General features: G+C 36.2%; 1 protein-coding gene across 10 annotated transcripts in view; it reads right to left on the bottom strand.

Annotated features, from left to right (window-relative positions):
- Nucleotides 1-20,726, bottom strand: part of MRPS30 (mitochondrial ribosomal protein S30) — a 248,226-nt gene that overhangs the window by 179,571 nt on the left and 47,929 nt on the right. For 7 of the 10 annotated variants that reach the window (XR_014831225.1, XR_014831227.1, XR_014831222.1 and 4 more), the window contains 2 exons: nt 19,907-19,955; nt 17,549-17,615 (listed from right to left, as the gene is read on the bottom strand). The exons of 1 other annotated variant lie outside the window; for it this stretch is intronic. Coding sequence is in view for 2 of the 9 variants with exons in the window: in XM_021076951.2 (XP_020932610.1) it covers nt 19,912-19,955 (44 nt within the window). In the remaining 7 variants the exon portion in view is untranslated. Of the gene's footprint in view, nt 1-15,836; nt 17,616-19,906; nt 19,956-20,726 lie in introns of those variants that run through there. 2 more of the 10 variants (XM_021076949.2, XM_021076951.2) reach the window with 1 other exon arrangement.

The following is a 20,726-nucleotide window of genomic DNA, read 5'->3' as shown; positions in this document are numbered from 1 at the left end:
CTCTTCTAAAAAATAAAAGAAGAGGGAACACTTCCAAACTCATTTTATAAGACCATGTATGCAAGGACACTATAAGAAAAGAAAATACAGGCCAGTATTCCTGATGAGCATAAATGTAAAACTCCTCAACAAAAATACTAGCAAATCAAATTCAACAGTGTATTAAAAGGATCATCTACTATGATAAAGACGGACTTATCCCTGGGATGAAAAGATGATTTGACATTTGCAAATAAATAAATGTGATATATCATATTAACAGAATAAAGGATAAAAATCATATGATCATTCAGTAGGTAGAGAGGAAGCAATTAAAAATTCAGTATCCTTTCATGATAAAAACTCTCAACAAATTAGGTGTAGAAGGAATGTACCTCAACACAATAAAGTCTATATATGACAAGCCCGCAATTAACATTATACTCAGTGGTGAAAAGCTGAATGCTTTTCCTTAAGATAAAGAACGAGAAGAGGATGCCCACTCTCACCACATCTATTCACACAATACCAGAAATCCTAGCCAGAGCAATTAGGCAAAAAATAAATAAAAGGTATGCACATTAGGAAGAAGTAGAATTCATTCTATAAATGCAAATCAAAACTACCATGAGATACCACCTCACACCAGTCAGAATGGCCATCATTCATAAATCCACAAATAACAAGAGCTGGAGGGGCTGTGGAGAAAAGGGAACCCTTCTGCATTGTTGGTGGGAATGTAAACTGGTACAGCCACTATGGAGAACAGATTGGAGATACCTTAGAAATCTATACATGGAACTTCCATATGACCCCACAATCCCACTCTTGGGCATCTATCCGGACAAAACTCTACTTAAAAGAGACACATGTCACTCAGTATGAGATTCTCTAGTTCCATCCATGTTGCTGCAAATGGCATTATGTCATTCTTTTTTATGGCTGAGTAGTATTCCACTGTGTATATATACCACATCTTCTGAATCCAATCATGTCGATGGACATTTGGGTTGTTTCCATGTCCTGGAGTGAAATGAGCCCCTTGCTGTACAGTGGGAAAATAAAAAAAAAAAAAAAAAAAAGAGAGAGACACATGCACCCGCATGTTCATTGCAGCACTATTCACAATAGCCAGGACATGGAAACAACCCAAATGTCCATCGACAGAGGATGGACTCAGCCATAAAAAAGAATGACATAATGCCTCTTGCAGCAACATGGATGGAACTAGAGACTCATACTGAGTGAAATGAGCCAGAAAGACAAAGACAAATACCATATGATATCACTTATAACTGGAATCTGATATCCAGCACAAATGAACATCTCCTCAGAAAAGAAAATCATGGACTTGGAGAAAAGACTTGTGGCTGCCTGATGGGAGGGGGAGGGAGAGGGAGGGATCGGGAGCTTGGGCTTATCAGACACAACTTAGAATAGATTTACAAGGAGATCCTGCTGAATAGCATTGAGAACTTCAGATACTCATGCTGCAACAGAACAAAGGGTGGGGAAAAAAATGTAATTGTAATGTATACATGTAAGGATAACTTGATCCCCTTGCTGTACAGTGGGAAAATAAAAAAAAAAAAAGAATTCATTCTACACATTTCTTATAAAACTATTCCTTGCTTCTTTTGATTAGTATTTATATAGAATTATAAGATATAAAAAATTTAAATCAAATTTGACAGTCTTGGTCTTTTAATAGGATGATTAATTTATTACATGTCTTCTGATTACTATTATATTTTGATTTATTTCTACATCATGTCCTGAATATTTAATTTACTATGCTTTTCTTAGTATCTTGTGTTTTTTTTCTTTTCCTATATACAGCTGACTTGACAGAAATTTTCTTCCTTGTTGAGAAATTAAATATTCTATTTCTATTGTTACAGTGGTTCTATGTCCATTAAAATTTTACCTACTTTTTTTTTGTTTGTTTTTAGGGCCCCACCCTCAGCATATGGAGGTTCCCAGGCTAAGGGTCAAATCGGAGCTTCAGCTACAGCAAAGTGTGATTCAGGCTGCATCTGCAACCTACCCCACAGCTCACAGCAACACCGGATCCTTAACACACTGAGCAAGGTCAGGGATGGAACCTACATTCTATGGATCCTAGTCAGGTTTGTTAACCACAGGAAGGGAACTCCCATATTTTATTATTTTATTATTTATTACCTATATTTTATTATTTCTTCCTAATAAAATCTAATCAACATCATTATCTTCTTTCAAATATTTGTAACAAATTATATTTCTTTCAGGTATTCCTCTGTAGTCATTTTAATTACTATTCGGTATTTAAGTTTGACTTGGTTTTTAAACCCTCTAAAAGTAGTTATTGCTGGAGACCTTAGTATTTTAGTAGTTTTAACTTTGTTAGGTCAATTGCTCTGGTCTCTATTTTTCCTTGCTTCCCCAAATTTTCTTATGAATTCAGTTTTCTTCTTTTTTCTGTCTTTTTTTTTTAAGGGTTGCACCCACAGCATATGGAGCGTACCAGGCTAAGGGCTGGATCAGAACCATAGCTGTCAGCCTATGCCACGACCACAGCAATCTGGGCTATGAGGAACATCTGGGACCCTATGCTATAGCTTGTGGCAACACCCAATCCTTAACCCACAGAGTGAGGCCAAGGATCGAACCCTCATCCTCATGGTTACTAGTTGGGTTCTAAACCTACTGAGCTACAACGGGAATACCTAAATTTAGTTTTCTTTGTGCTAAAGTATATCCTTTAGTGTGTCCTTCATTGAGAGTCTATAAGCACCATTTTATTTTTACTTTTATGTTTATGAATGTCGATGTCCCCCCAGCAATTCGAAAATATTTTATTGTATTCATACATCTGTTTTTCCTAATGAAAAATAGGATGTCCATCCAGGAGTTCCCTTGTGGCTCAGCTGTAACAAACCTGACTAGTATCCATGAGGTGAGTCTGATCCCTAGCCTTGTTCAGTGGGTTAAGGATCTGGAGTTGCCATGAGCTGTGGCATATGTCTCAGACACAGCTTGGATCCCGTGTTGCTATGTCTGTGTAGGCCAGCGGCTACAGCTTTGATTCAATCCCTGGGCTGGAAACTTCCATCTGCCATGGGTATGGTCTTAAAAAGAAAACAAACAAACAAAAAAATAGGATGCCCATCCAATTATGTCTCTTCATAAATAATGTCATTTATCTCTAGGTTCTTTACATCTTTTTAATCTTTAATACCTTACAGTTTCAGAGCATTTGTTTAGTTACAGGAACTTGGTATATTTTCTTCCAATCTGGGAACTTATATTTCTCTTAAATCTGAAATATTTTTCATCAATATTTTTTAGAATAGTGTCTCAATTCTCTATTTCCTGATTTTTTGCATACTTCTGCTTTTTTAGAATTCAGTTGTCAGGACTGTGGCCCTGAATTATCAATGCTCACTGACATTTAAATACCAACCATCTCTTAAAAATACATGCTTCAAATATCCCTGTGGGCTGGAACAGTTTGTCTACAACTCACTTCTTTAACTATAAGCACTCTCAACATTTCTGCCACTTGGTACCTTTGAATTTTTTGTGCTCTTATATTTTATTCACCTTTTCTATGTGTTTTGTGGATGGAGGAAGGAGGACATATCTCAAGGTCTTTACCAGCTAAATTTAACAAAATTTTCCCCACATAGGTTTTAATATATTTTTCTTTTTCAGCCCATCAACCATATATTTTCATAAGAATGTATCTTTATCATGATTACATGATTCCTAATCTAAGTATAGGGGTTTAATATATAGCCTGGGAATCACTTCTCTAGGACACCATAAAGCACATGAAATTTTATGTCCTGAGGTTAATAAAGAAGTTTTGAAGTTAGTACAAAATTCTGTCAAGACAGTGTCCACTGATAATCGAAACTTTAAGATGTGAATGATTATTTTGCCATTTCTTTTTATCCAATGTCTTATTTACTTGGGTCTTTTACTTTATAAAACTGATGTTTAGTTTATAGAAGTCTTCATTTTGTTAGGGTCACTATAGACAAAGAAACAATATTAGTAGAGACGAGAGATGGATTATTCCACTAAGCAAACAAACCATGAGGATGATTAATTACATAGTTAAGACAATACTGGCATTCTGAATTGTTGAAAATGCTAGCTTATTTAATGCAATTTATGTAAAGTGTTAACTTTTTAAATAATTACATTTAGTAAACCTTGAAGCTTAGGAAACAAGCCTAAACTTTTTATTCAAATAATTGCTCAGCACCACAAGTACATCTTTCAATTACTTGTTAACTGATGGAAATAGGACTATGTAATTACACCATCTGCCACCAATGCTCATCCCAGGTGATCCCTTAGTGTTAAATACAAACTGACCTATTCATTCAGCTAGCAAATTTTATGTGTTTGCTTCAATTATGCCACTTTGCCACTCTTTTATACTCACCACACATCTGGATTTATTTTTGCCAAGACATTAACTATATCAATAAATATCAAAATGTATATCATTCAACTACTATCATCCTTGTCACTCTAAAATAGCTTCACAATGGATCTATTTAACCCTTAGAATGTAGCCATATTATTTTACGTAGCAGTCAGAGTAATTCTGTCTTATAATTTTCAACCCCAATTAATAGAAATTTTCAAATATAATTTTAATTTTTAGATATGCATATCTGGACACTAATAGAGTTAAAAAGCTGTTAGGAATAAAGCAGCAAAAATGTCAAAAATCTTCAATGTCATTTTGATAAAAACTCTGAAAACACAACTTTGTATTCATTTAAAGGCTGAAATAAGCAAAGGGATGTTCAAAGCTTCACATGAGGAGATGTTTTTATTCTAACACTTGAGATTCTGAACAAATTATTCTCATTAAAGCTAATGATAATCTTGACTATAACTTCCCCAGGGTCTCAGTGGGAAATTAGAGGCTGGCATTTCTAAAGTTATCTAAAGATAACCATGCTATACGTTAATTTGGACGTTACCCACTGCTTACAACCCAGTTTTCTTAAATGGTTTTAATGTTCTACACAACACAGGAGATAATCATCATTTACAGCTGACATTAAGTACGTGCTACCAAAAGTTAGGCATCTCATTGTAGTGGATACAGTGGTGTGCTGCCTTGAACTTCGCCTCAGGTCTGAAACACTCCTTCCATTGCTGGGAATGCTGACTGTCAACAGCTCTCTGATTAGTTTCTCTCCAGAAATTAGCCTCAGTCAAAGAGAGTAGGTTGGCCCAAAGTCAGCCCCCTCCCCAAGGACGGCCTGCATTTAATGACTGATAGACCCAGGAGCATAACAGCCTGGCTCCTTGCCTCAAAACACAAAACTCTGAAGGGCCATCCCAGGTGGAGGGCTTTCTGTAAGACTGTCTGAGGCCACTGTTGCACCTGCATCATAGCTTACCTCCTTATCCCGCTCAACATCTCTTAATCATTTTTTCTAGTTATTTCCCAGAGCAATGCCCTGCATGGGAATCTCAGAGGCTCAGGGTCTGTTCCTTAGGAAACCTATCCTATGGTACTAGTTTCCCTTGACTTATATGATGATTCAATGAGAGCAATATAACATCTCATGTTCTATATGAAAAAAGCTTCACAGTTAATTAAATCAGCTGAAAGAGCTGAATGACCTAGGTACCATAATCTGGCAAGCTGGGGACATTTGGAAACATATATTCAGTTATTAGCAGAAATGTCTTTTAGGCACTCATAGAAACTTTTCTCAAAACAGAGAATGGAATTTCTCCTAAAGGAATGTAACAATACCTTGGATTAACTGGCAATGAAGATGATTCATTTTGTAGTAGCATTTAATTAACTATAGTGTCTGCATTTCCCTTAAAAAAGTGATGATTTGTGAGAGAAATACTTTGCTTAAAAAAAGAGAGGAAAGAACTATTATATGTAGCATATTAATCAAAATATTTAGGTAGGCTAACTCTAATTTAGCTATGAGTAATGCACAAATACATAAAACTTGGACTCTGGCAGTGCAGTAGGGTGAAGATAAACAGTTAAAATAAATCTAAGTCCATTCAATGACAATCTGGTTTGCAATAGAGCTACTGAAATGGTGGATCATTTTTGTACTTGCTGAAATGGCAGAGAAAAATAGCAGACCTATGAGAAATTCCTTTAAAGAATCCTGAATTCTGGGACACTCAAGCACCTGCCTCCTGCACAATTTGAGAATCTCTAAGGAAATAACTCATTTTATACACCTAAGCATTGTTTCAGTCATAGATTATGCAACTATAATTTGTTACATAAACGAGTTCCACCAAGCCCAATATAAGTATACTTACAGATGTTTCACTGATTTCAATCGTTGGGGAAGCAAAAGCTCCCCATTAATGAATTGGAAACTGATAAATCAGCATTACATTTGTTTAAAATGTCTTTATTCGGATCACACACACAAAAAAAAAATTGCATTTTTGCTATTCTGAGTACAGAATATACTCACTAGCCATTACAAACTGTGATTAATCACCAACAGCTGTGCATTATGTAACTCTAAATATGGACAAGAAGATACCAGTGTCATCTCAGTCATGCTTAAGATTGGGAGGGTATATTGATGATTGCAATTGCACTGATAAACAAATATAATCTATCAAATTAATATCCTACAGCTGAAGTTTAGTTTTCAGAACATCATCTGTATGTGAATTTATTCGACAAATATGAGCAGTTATGATTTATTCATAGTAGATCTGAGTTATGTATGTGTGTGGTACTATATTAAACCTCAGATCTACCAAAATTGAAATGATGTAAAGGCCTATAACTTAAGCTTACCATCGACTTAATTTCTTATATCAAATTAGGAGCAATCAGAAGCTTATTTTTGAGTCAACAGACGGCTAAATTAATGTCATTAGCAAAATGACAACCAGGCAAGAAACTGGGGATACTACTAAATCTCTATTACCAAAAAAAGAACCTAAAACACAGACCACAGAAAATAAAGCATTAGTTTCAAATCTTGTGACTAGGCAAAATTCACCTTGTAAGAATGACAGCAAATTTTGTGATATTATCAGATCATGTGATCCCACTTATAACCCTAATTTTCAGACTTTATTTTTTCTTTCAGGGCATTGTCTTTGAAAGACCATGCTGCACAAGTAATTCATTCAAGAGGAATGCATTTGCAGCCCCCACTATGCATATAGCATTATGTTGTCATGTGGGATCTTCAGGTGATTAGAACAAAATCCAGCCCTGGAGCAGGAATGATAAGTGAAGAAATAATAGTAATTAAAAAAGTATAAACACTATAATAAAGGCAAAAATTAATATGATAGCACAGACAAGTGGAAAATTAATTCTGCCAAGGTCAAGGGAAGGTGTGGGTAAGACTGATGTGCAAAGGGAGAATAAGTGGAATTTTTCTAGATAGTCAACACATAGAAGGGATTTCCAGATACAGCAGCACAAGGGGCTAAACTGTAGAGGCATGAAGTGTATGATAAATTTTACAATAAACCAGGGGAAAGTGGATGAAAGGTGAGGCTCAAAGGCAGCCTAAAGCTGATATTGAAGTATAATAATATCTACTCTCCTATATGATATGCCATCTTTCAATTTTCCATGGCGTTTATATTAAAAATAGCATTTCAAACAATGAATTAGTAATGATGGCTCTAAGTCAATCTGGTCAACAAATACCAAAAAATGAAGTGTCAATCCACTTCATGATTGCTTGATCTCTTGAGTGTCTCGTTAAGATGCAGAGTGTCAGAGATTTGCACTGACTTGAGAGTAGACTAGATAAATCATTTCACTTCACTGACTGTCAGCTTTCTACTCCTCAGTAAAATGATGGTTGAGGTTCAATTTTGCCTTAAGGTCTCTTGCAGTTCTGAGAGTCTGATTCCTATTGAACTGAGTTTCAACCCTACAAGAAAATCCATTAGAAGGAAATTGTTCTTTCTAAAAAGGATAAAAGCAAGTTAAGCGAAAATACAACAGGCAAGGATTCAGAGGTCAGATGGAGAACACACTGAATATGATTTAGAAATGCCATACTCTTTTCAAAGGTTAATGATTTTTGTTAAATGGTAGACCCTGCTTTTTCCAAAGGCTGCATGTAGAAAGATTTTTTAAATTTTTTATTATGGTTGAATTACAATGTTGTTCTAATTTCTGCTGTACAGCAAAGTGGCCCAATCATACATACATACATATATATGTATGTGTTTCTTATATTTTCTCCCATCATGGTCTACCCCGGGAGATTGGATATAGTTCCCTGTGCTACACAGTAGGACCTCATTGCTTTTTCATTCTAAATGTAATAGTCTAGAAAGTTTTTTGAAGGTAATTTGAAGTGTATTTACAAATTTCCTTTTTGTCTACTTATGAATATGTGGAGAATACACAGTCCAGTTATAAATTTATCTCCTCTAAAGGTCTGTTTAGGGCAGATTTTTAAGGAAGATTTATTTTTCTTTCTTTTTTTGGCTTTTTAGGGCTACTCCTGCAGCATATGGATGTTCCCAGGCTAGGGGTTGAATCGGAGCTACAGCTGCCAGCCTACACCACACGCACAGTGATGCCAGATCCCAGTCGCAACTGTGACCTACACCACAGCCCGTGGCAGTGCAGGATCCTTGACCCACTGGGTGAGGCCAGGGATCGAACCCTCATCCTTATGGATACCAGTTGGATTGATTTCTACTGCACCACAATGGGAACTCCTCAAGCAAGATTTCTAAATGCTGATAACTCATTCTTGTAAAAGGTAACACAAGACAGAAAAGGCATTGCTTGGAAATCAGATGCACCTACCTTTTTAGCCCAGCTCCATGGTTTCTCAGTTGCATGGCCTTGGGCAAACACTATACCTGCTTCCTGGGCCGCAGTTGCTTGATAGGCATGGAGTTGGTTATCTAAATACCCAGCAGAGGCGTGGACTCTCCACTATACTAATTGCTTTTATTTCATAATGATGCCTGCATAATGTGCTTTCCAAAATGCTGTATTAGGCTTCACTCTAAATTAATAACACTGTAGATGAGGCCTAATTTGAGTTCTTAAAAAAATAACTGAAGAAACTGAAATTTTAAAACATTGATAAATTTAGAGCTAAATGTTCTACTACTTTCCCTTTTTTAAAACTCAAAACATTGTCATACAACATCCGGGTACTTATTACTACATTGATTTTCATCCTCTGACTGTGAGACACATGTATATTGACCTGGATATTTCTCCATCTTTTCTAGATGCAAACAGGAGTTTTCTCACAACTGGGTTTCAAAGGAGAAATATATTCCTATATATTTTGAAAAATTAAATACAGGGGTTTCAGCCTAATAAGCCTCAGCATGTTTCCATAAAAATCATAGACAAATACAGAATTGCTCTTAGGTTTGACATTGCATAAAACTATCTTCTTTAGAGTATTTAATTCATGTGCACTCAATCATGATTTGGAAAAGATTATTCCTCTAGTTCCATATGTGCAAATGATTTCTTTTTTAATTGGAATTATTGTTGAACAGAAACATGTATTGCGATCTTAATATTAAAAGGTGACTATCCAAGATACTATATCTTGTATGAGACTGTCTTTTCAGTCATTTTTAAGTAACCGGTATATTCAAGGTACCATAAGGAAAGGCATGAAAGCATTAAACCCAGTCACTGGCCTAAAAGCTCATCATTCAATAGGACAAATAAGACATTTACTAAAGGTAAGGGAAATACAAGACAGTCTGAGAGAAAGCCTATGAGTGGAGTTGGTAATAAATGCTATGACAGCAGAGGAAGGAGAGAGCCTGTAAGGCTGTGTGATCAAAACAGTCTTCATTAATGTGATGGGGCTTGAAGACGGTCTGAAAGGATGGGGAGGATTTTGACAGATGGTGAGGGGGGGAAGTGGCAAAGCAGTACAGGTCAACAGGAGAGTAGAAGCTACGTGAAGGACCATCAGTTACGAAAGAAATTTACATCTAAAACCAAGGCAGCTAGGGAGCTCCAGTTGTGACTTAGCAGATAACAAACCGACTAGTATCCATGAGAATGTGGGTTTGATCTCTGACCTCACTCAGTGGGTTAAGAATCCTGCATTGCCATGAGCTGTGGTGTAGGTCACAGATGCAGCTGGGATCCCGCATTGCTGTGGCTCTGGTGTAGGCTGGCAGCTGCAGCTCTGATTAGACCCCTAGCCTGGGAACTTCCACATGCCCTGGGTGCGGCCCTAGAAAGACCAAAAAAAAAAAAAAAAAAAAAAAAAAAAAAAGGTAAAACCAAAGCAGCTGATGAAAACTTCAGGAATTCTCAACCAAAAAACGTGTCTAAAGGAACTTGGGATAGTGCCACGCATTTGTGAGGACTCAAACATATTGATACATAATTTAAACTACATATTATTATTATTATTATTTTTTTGGCTTTTTCCCATTTTCTTGGGCTGCTCCCGTGGCATATGGAGGTTCCCAGGCTAGGGGTCCAATCAGAGCTGTAGCCACCGGCCTACATCACAGCCACAGCAACGCAGGATCCAAGCCGTGTCTGCAACCTACACCACAGCTCAAGACAACACCGGATCCTTAACCCACTGAGCAAGGCCAGGGATCGAACCCGCAACCTCATGGTTCCCAGTCGGATTCGTTAACCACTGCGCCACGGTGGGAACTCCCTAAACTACGTATTTATCACATGGAAATCATGACTTAAAACAGAATTTTCCATCATGCATTAGAAAGTCCTATTGGACTTTCTACTCACTGACATAGGGGGAAAAGGAAGGAAATGGTTTCCTGCTTATGGAAAGGAGCAAAACATTGGCTTATCTAAGGGACATATATAATAAGTATTAAGATCTTTCTGCAAATTTTGCACAACCTTAAGTAAATAAGTAATACCCTGCCTTCCCATTCCAAAAACAGTGCACCTTGTGTTGAAACTTTCTCGTCTTTCCTCTTTCTTCCTTACATTTTTCCTAACTACCATTCTTTAGGTAGATATTGCTATGGAGTACAGTAACTAGAGAATTTTCAGTGGAATGTGATTTCTTCGTCAACCTAAAAATAAAAGTTTACAGGCAAATATGCATTTCAAAGAAACTCTTTTCTTAAATAACAGAATCTTTTTCTTTTTAACTTTATGTCAGGTTGACATCAAAAGCCTAAGATTACTGAATTGTTTTTCCTGTTTGGAGCAACTCAGCTGGCAGTTACTAATATAGTTTATTTGAAAGACATATGAGACAAATAAGAGAGATCTATTTAGGCTAATTTTCTTGTCCAAGGACAATTGGAGGGAGTCTTGCCTGGGGACAATGGGCAGCGCCTACGTTAGACAATGTCCATCTCACTGGAGGGCAAGAAGACAAGTGTGCCCATGCTGAAATAACCCATCTGTAACCTGCTGTTTTAATTACTGGGAACTACAGTACAAATGACACAAATAACAATGTTAGAGCTTAAGAAGGGGAAATTATCTTAATTGACCTTGGTAGAATTTCTCTGCTCTAAAATAGATAAAGTATACCAATTTTCACAGGTAGTATTAACTCTGTTCTAATTAGAAACTCCTTTTTGTGAGGAGTTGATAGTAAACATGTCATAGTAAAAAAGCTTAAAAAGAGTTTTTTTGATATTTATAATATTGATATTTATATTTTATTCATTCTGCTCATTTTCTTTATTTCATCTGTCTTTTATTAATTTCATCTTTATCTTAATAAAAATTCCTATACATATTTTAACCTATTTTTTATTCAATGCACACCAATTTATATCTTCATTTCTATCTCCTTTTTGTAATGTATGTTGTAACATTCTAATGTATAACACAGCATTACCACAAAAGAACAAATTATAAATAATAACAGGTTATAGGTCAATAAAATTGTACTGAGTAGCATCAACTACAATCAGGGGTCAGAGAACTGTTTCTGGACAAAGTAATATAAAAAATATTTTAGACTTTGGGGCCATATAGTCTCTGTCGCTACTACCCAATTCTATTGTAGCACAAAAGTAGCCTTAGACAGTAAATGAGAGTGGCTGCATTCTTTTTTTTTTTTTTTTTTTTGTCTTTTGTCCTTTTAGGGCCGCACTCTTGGCATATGGAGGTTCCCAGGCTAGGGGTCAAATTGGAGCTGTAGCCGCCGGCCTACACCACAGCCACAGCAACATCAGATCCAAGTTGTGTCTGCAACCTACACCACAGCTCGTGGCAATGCCGGAACCTCAACCCACTGAGCAAGGCCAGGGATTGAACCCGCAACCTCATGGTTCCCAGTCGGATTCGTTTCCACTGCGCCATGACAGGAACTCCGAGAGTGGCTGCGTTCTAATAAAATTTATTGACAAAAACAAGGGATAGGCTGGATCTGGTGGTGCCAGTAGTAGTTTATAAGTTCCAGACATGGATAACTAAAAATTAGCTTGTAGATGTAAAAACTTTTCTAAAAAAAAAAAAAAAAAATCAAATCAGGTATAAACAGAAGGAAAGAAGTTCAAATTTAAAGGTTTGCTTCAGTAATAATAGAGTTTTCACTGCAGTACTGGTTCATTTTCTTACAGTGTTTTCTGGTATGTTTTTCCTGTGAATAGAAAAACCTAACCAGGCTTAAATGTTTCTTCAACATGCTTAAATGTGTCCTTACCAAATGCCAGGTTAGATTCAAAGGAAGAGTTAGAGGAGGCTAATAACACATGAACTTCCTGTCTAGCTGATAGAAAGGATTCAGTCTCCTTATTCAATACCAACATTCAAAATGCATGAAGTATACAAGTGAGTTATTCACAAATATTAGTTATCAAATAAAGTGCTACAAAAACAAAGAGCAATCTCTGTATCGAAGCCCAGAAGTGAAAGTCTACATCACAGAGGCCTTTAACTTCCCTATGGAATTTTTTTTTTTTTTTCTTGTCTTTTGTCTCTTTTTAGGGCTGCACCCATGGCATATGGAGGTTTCCAGGCTAAGAGTCTAATCAGAGCTATTGCTGCTGGCCTATGCCAGAGCCACAGCAACACCGGATTAGAGCCGCATCTGCGACCTACAGCACAGCTCATGGCAACGCCAGACCCTTAACCCACTGAGCGAGGCCAGGGATAGAACCCGCAAGCTCCTGGTTCCTAGTTGGATTCGTTTTCGCTGCGCCAAGATGCGAACTCCAACTTCTCTGTGGAATGTTTAGTCCACATATTCACCCACTGCTCTTCCCCAAGGAACAAAATAAGTAGAACTGGCTTTCTTGGAAAGAGGCACTGATAGATGAGCTCAAACGTGTTAAAACTGTATTTATGTATGTTCATCATTAGAAGCATAGCAGGGGGAAAAAAATGGATCTTTTCCTATTTCCTCTCTCAAGCATCAATAGGACTCAAGAGCCTGCCAGAGATATTCATTACTCTCCTTTCAACAGGTGCTAGTAAACATATTTCCGTTTGAAAAAGTGAAAGCACGAAGATGAAACCAACTGGCTTATACAAACTCCTAGTGAAAATATGTATTCAAATGTTGTATCAGACTTCCTTGAAAAAATAAGAACTCTATTTCTTTGGAATTTAAAATTTAAAGCATAAGAGAAAACTAATGATACATAGATTATTTATATTAAAACATCTTGATTTGAAATTAACCTGCTCACGAGTTTTAAAAAGTTGAGCCATATAGTTCCATCATTTATATGATCATTTTGATAACCATTTATTTCTCTAGAGCTCTTCCTTCGTTCATTTATTCAACATAAATACACTCACCAAGCCACATACTGAGGATATCATGGTGAAAAGAGCTTTGCCCTTCATAATTTAGGGAGAATTAGATGTGCAGAGATAACTACTGTAAAGGAAATGGAGTCTTTTTTGTTACACGGTAGTTTCTTCAGTGTGATCCTTATCTTACTGTAAGGACAGACAACGAAGTGATGGGAGAAAAGGAAGATGATGTCCAGGTTTATGAAACAACCTATACAAAGGCCCAGAAGTTATCCAAAATGTCAAGAAGTGAAAATGAGAGAAATTTGGAATGACTGGAGCAGAGTGGAGCAAGGAAAGAAAGGAGCCTAGGGAGATGGATGGTGAACCATCATGAGTGGTCCCATGGAGATCCTACACAGGAGTCAGACAAAGAGGAGTCCGCAGAAGGACTGACCAGGCAGAGGAAAATTAGATGAGGGGAAGGAGACTGGCTAGGAGTTTCCAGTCTGTTTTATTTCCTATTCAAATTTAAATAGAGAGACACCAATATCATATGCTATCACTTACATGTGGAATCTAAAAAAAGGACACAGTGAACTTCTTTGCAGAACAGATACTGACTCACAGACTTTGAAAAACTTATGGTTTCCAAATGAGACAGGTTGGGGGTGGAGGGATGTGCTAGGGGTTTGGGATGGAAATGCTATAAAAGTGGGTTGTGATGATCGTTATACAACTGCAAATGTAATAAAATTCATTAAAAAAAGAGAAAAAAACAAATAAAATAGATATACTGAATCTCATCAAGAGCAGGAATCTAAAGCCTCAGACTCTAGAATCCAGCATTTTCTTTCTTTTTTTCTTTTCTTTTCTTTTTTTTTTTTTTTTTTTTTGGTCTTTTTGCATTATCTAGGGCCGCTCCTGTGGCACATGAAGGTTCCCAGGCTACAGGTCGAATCAGAGCTGTAGCTGCCGGCCTACACCACAGCCACAGCAATGCCAGATCTGAGCCACGTCTGCAACCTACACCACAGCTCACAGCAACGCCGGATCCTTAACCCACTGAGCAAGGCCAGGGATCGAACCTGCAACCTTATGGTTCCTAGTCAGATTCATTAACCACTGATCTACGACAGGAACACCCTATAGAATCCAGTGTTTTCTTTCTTTAACGTTTGTACACTATCAAAAAACCAAAGACAACAGCAGCTGTATTACTACAAGATGAACCAAGATCGATGAACATAATAATGATCAAATTGTGTTAAGTCCCTTTGGGCAGTACTGTTATGACTATAAAAGAAGCCTGAAGCCTGCCAACCTACAACAAACAAAAGGGAAAGGGGAAAAGAAAACGTTCACAAGAAAAAATGGGGGATGGGGACTAGAATAAAAAAAATTTTTTTTGAGACACATGCACCCGCATGTTCATTGCAGCCCTATTCACAATAGCCAGGACATGGAAACAATCCAAATGTCCATTGACAGATGATTGGATTCGGAAGATGTGGTATATATACACAATGGAATACTACTCAGCCATAAAAAAGGATGACATAATGCCATTTGCAGCAACATGGATGGAACTAGAGAATCTCATACTGAGTGAAATGAGCCAGAAAGACAAAGACAAATACCATATGATATCACTTATAACTGGAATCTAATATCCAGCACAAATGAACATCTCCTCAGAAAAGAAAATCATGGACTTGGAGAAGAGACTTGTGGTTGCCTGATGGGAGGGGGAGGGAGTGGGAGGGATGGGAGCTTGGGCTTATCAGACACAACCTAGAATAGATTTATAAGGAGATCCTGCTGAATAGCATTGAGAACTATGTCTAGATACTCATGTCGCAACAGAAGAAAGGGTGGGGGAAAAAACTGTAACTGCAATGTATACATCTAAGGATGACCTGACCCCCTTGCTGTACAGTGGGAAAATAATAAAAAAAAAAAAGAGTAAATCTTAAAAGTTCTCATTACAAGCAAAAAAAAAAAAATTTTTTTTAATTGTTTTTCAGATCATTGGGTGAATTTATTTTTTAAAATTTTGTTTGGACATTGATTAGGGAACCTCTGTTTATTTGTACATGGTTAATGATTAAAACTACAAATAAGAATTAGGAACATTTTCACTTTAGCCTTTTCTTTACCCTCAAAATAAAACAATCAAGGATGTGTTTCTCCATTTCATTTTATTTATAGAAAGCAAAAAGCTTAGCTGGGGTTACAGAGCCAGGTATATTTCTCCATCACTTGCCATCATTTCCCAGTTGTTATATTCTCCTCTGCCTCCAGCTTTGCTTTGGTCTTGTTCTTTCTCTTCCATGAAATACTGCGCTCTTTCCCTCCACTTTTTACTACATGACTGCCTTCTGTCTTTCAACACCTAATTCACGTGTCTGCTCTTTGTTGAAATCTTCTGATTCTCCCTAAGTTAGGGACCCACCCTTTGTTTCCCACTGCCCTTATTATCATCTTTCTAACGTGGCATTTATAAAGGTGAATTGCAATTATTCGCCTTTTTACCTACACTAAAATGTGAGTTTTTTTGAGAACAGGATCATGTGTGATTGCAATTTTTATTTATGTTGTCACTAGTAAAATGGCAGGCACGTAACAGACTCTCGATAAATATTAAACTAAATAATTACCATAAGGAACGAAGTACCAGTGAAATTAGACAAATGTTACTCAAGTTATTAGGCATATTACAGGATCCATTAGTTCATCTAAAGTCATTGACTTTCTTTTTAAAATCCAAACAGGGAGCCGTTCTCCTAAATTGATAACAAAGTTTTGCCTAGCTTTGGTTCCCAATTGTTTAGGATAAGTCAAAGGAGTTAAAAACCCACATTCTTAATCTTGAAATGGAAAAGCAAAATTAGGATATTTTACACATTTACAATATATAGTGTATTAACAAACATATATAAATGAGAGTGGGTTTCCACTTCCATATAATATTGATAAGAAATTTTTAATCATTGCAATTATCTTCAGAAGTTCTCAACACAAACTAAAGTGATTAGGCAATAAATCAAAATAAAATATAAATGAACACATTTAACTGTTCTGCATTTGAGGATTTGTTTATTAGTTTTTGTTTTCTTGGCTTGAAGTCTACCTAGAGGAAATGTTGAGCCTTTAGGCCACAGGCACTAATAATTACTTAAGTTCTTGAGTAAATTACTTGCTAAGAATCCCTGTCAGCTTCTTCCTTGGGTATTTTTTTCCTCCTCAATTGGCGGAGATGCAGCTAAAATAGGTCTTTTGAAGACCTCTGGTGGTGAATAAGAGGCATTGTTCACTTCCTACTTTACAATTAATGAAGTGAAATTTCTCTTGGTGCACATTCTTTCTGATATTTAACTTCTATTTTGCACAGGAATAGTTTAAAAACTAATAAAGTTTTTCAAGATATGTACTTGGGTTCTATCACTTGAGTTTTAACTTTTTCAACTATAAATTTAATAAATAAAAATATCAAGAACAACAAAAATCCCAACAATAAATTAAAGAGAAAATACTCTACCAGTTGTGACAGCTTCAAAGTCTGAAGATGTGGCATAAAAAGGAAAGACAAATTCATTCTATATTGACCTTGAGTATAGAAGTTGGACCATAAAAGAAGACTGTTTTCCAGTTCAATATAACAAAGCTCTATACCAAACATGAAAAGGAATATTCACAAGGAATATTAACTTTTAAACTCTTGCTGAACAATCATTTGTCAAGCAAGCTATTGAAGGGAGCTTTATGTGGAATGTGAGATATGTGACCTCTGCAGGTCTTCTCACTTCAATATTTGAGAATTTTCCAACTATTATTCAGCCCACTTTTGCCAACAAATTAATTTCAGTAACTTGACATTTACACGAGCCATACCTGATGATAAACTGTTTCCATGCAAATTTAGGCAAGTTCTCATCTCAGTCTGGGACTCAGTTGTCTCCTATGCAAAAATGAAGGGATGGTGGTTGACTAAAACTCTGAACATCAGAGGCTAGGTATAATGCCATTCTCACTGGACTTGAAATCGACTGGTTTTAAGTTTCATCTCTGACTTAAATAACTCTCCCTAGGTTGTACAAATTAAATTTCCTGAGGTTCAAATGAATTGTCTACAATATGGAAGCTAACTCCTTTGTTGTTTGATGTTTGTTTTGGCTACATCTGCAGGATGCAGAAGTTCCTGGGCCAGGGATTCACCCACACCACATCCTTAACCTACTGAGCCACCAGGGAATTCCAAAGGGAGCCATCTTTTAGTGCAAATATCTGTTTAGTGCTTTAATTTCTTCTTCAATATCACCTTTGAATAGGGAAAATAGTCAGTGATTGCTATAAAATTATTTTAATATATCACTGAAATATGTTTTCCTATAATTTTTAATCCATTATCATAGATGTCCTCTCCTTCACTGTTTCACATCTGTTTATACACTTAAGAAATTGCTTTACTTCTCCTAGTTAGCTAAAATTCCTTCAACTGTTTTCATTTGATATAGTTTCAGGGTTTCCTACTGTTCCGATAATTCTCCTACAAGCTGCCTCCAGTAAGGCTAGTATAAATTTAAAATAGAGCATAGAGCAAAATGAAAGGTTATTAGAGTTAGTAGAAGGCTATGAGCTTTCTTCTCTGATAGCCTTAAAACTTTATTCACCTGGAATGATCCAGCCAAAATGAGAAGAAAAAGAAATAAGAATGAAATAGATAACCTTTTAAAATTCATTTCAGCCTCACATTACAATTGCATGAATCTTCCATGCAGAGGCCCCACTACCACAATCTGAGTTCAAAAGAACAACTTGGGTCATAAATTCAAAATGAACATGCAAGTTCACCTCACTCATTGTTAGTGGCATGGAAAATGTCTTGTAAAATCATTTTTATAGAAAACTAAATTTCCCAAGTTTTTACTGGTTTAGTAGTTTCCAGTAAATGAAATAAAAAGGTCATACTTCTTAACTCTCTGCATACAGAGTACCTCTCCTATATTGCAACATTTTACTATAGATATCTATGTTTAGTTTGTATTTGTGTCTTCATTCCACCATGATTTACACATGAATTCTCCCCCTGTCAAGCTAAAATTTAGATATTAGCTTCCTAATTATAATTTTATGATACAGACATCATTAATGAATGGGCAACTATAGAACAGAGGCTAAAACTAGATTATGAGATTCTAGAGAAAATGTGTCATAGTGAAGAAAAGGCTGCTTGTTACTTTAACAGGGAATAAATAGTTAGGCCTTCTGGGAGGGATGCATTATTCATAAATTGTTTACAAAAAATATTCATTTGGTGCCACATTAACAGAGTATAAAACAGATTTCTGAAAATGCTAATAAAAATTAAGGATCCAGCATTGTCACTGCTGTGGCTCAGGTTGCTGCTATGGTGCAGGTTCAATTCCTGGCCCAGGAAATTCTGCATGCTATGGGTGGGGCCAAAAAGACCACATTCAGTCAATGTAAACAGTAAAAACTTTTAGTGTGGTGTAGGAACTAGATAACCAACATTATGGTTAGGACTCTGTCTTGAACCTCATTACAAAAAAGACAGTAGCTATAGGGTAGGTACAGTTTAAATTTAAAACCCACTTTGGGAAAAGTAACCTTTCTGCACTCAGTTAACCTCATTTGTGATGAACATATTACATTGAGTTTCGGTAAGTCAATTTTAAATGTATGACTTAATTTCATATATGAGATATAAACATTGTTTAATGACCAAACAATTATAAAGATAGATTTTTTTTTAAAGTAGGACAAATAGAACAGTTAAAAATTGCCAATATTTAACTACTTATATCCCCTCAAGCTTAGCATTTTATTATACAATTAAAGATTGCCTTTCCTGCAAGTAAATATAACAATTCAGGAATGAATATAGAAATTTTACAATTACTATACAGATCTCAATGTTGAAAAATCTGTTATTTTAAAACATAAAGGCCTCAATAAAATATTTCTAAGATGTTCTACAAAAAATCACTGACTAAACTGTACAAGTGTAAAGATTACTCTTTGGCTTATGGAGTATTAGAGTAAAATCTTATTTATGGTTTCAGCACTCAGCCTAATGGTTTGCTTGATTATGCCTAATAAAAATGAGTCACAGTGTGTAATATATGCAAAACTTGATTTAAATTTTTTAGGTTTAGGTTCAGAAACATGTATACCTCATTTTCTAGGCCTGAAATGATAAATTCTGCAGTAGAATGCCAGTCTTATTACCTTCGTTAATTCCCTTTAATCCACATGACCAGGTCATCCATAGGTGTACCTGTTTGAGAAGGAAATTATTATACTTTTCTCACTACTGAAAAATATCTCTATTAAAATAACTAGACATGGATATTTCTAATATACAAATAGGATCAGAATAAACATTATGCTACTTGAGAAGACACAATAAAAAGTAAGATTTAGGAGTTCCTGTCATGGCTCAGAGGTTAATGAACCTGACTAGTATCCATGAGGACACGGGTTCAATCCCTGGCCTCGCTCAGAGGGTTAAGGATCTGGGGTTGCCATGAGCTGTGGTGTAAGTCACAGACATGGCTCAGAGCCTGTGTGGCTGTGGCTCTGATTCGACCCCTAGCCTGGGAACTTCCATATGACATGGGTGTGGCCCTAAAAATACAAAAAAAAAGTAAGATTTAAAGAAATGTTAAATTTTAAATATGAAAGGTCACCTTTTAATTAATTCTGAAATACACCTTAATAAAACATACTACAAAGATCACACAGAGTTGGCAAAATAACTATTATCCTAATTTTCAGATGAGAAAACGGAAGTTCAGAGAAGTTAGGTATGTAGCCATAGATCATGTTCTTAGCAAGAGGCAGGGCTGGGATTTGTTCTCAGGTATTCTGGTTCAAAAATCACAAGATTCTACTTCAGAGAAAAATTCATAGTAGGCTACTACAGATGTGCTGTTGAAAAGAAAACACATGGACTCAGAGTCCTAGTTTTGCACAGTCTACATTTGACCCATTACAATAATTTAGTAAGCTTCAGGGCTTCCAACAACCTTAAAATAGGGTAAATATC

Source organism: Sus scrofa, chromosome 16 (assembly GCF_054392235.1).
Source record: "Sus scrofa isolate SSC_HxYL_T2T_F1_AM1 chromosome 16, Sscrofa_HxYL_maternal_Yorkshire_Landrace_v2.0, whole genome shotgun sequence".
Taxonomy (NCBI): domain Eukaryota; kingdom Metazoa; phylum Chordata; class Mammalia; order Artiodactyla; family Suidae; genus Sus; species Sus scrofa.
This window is presented reverse-complemented; position numbering and strand designations above follow the sequence as displayed.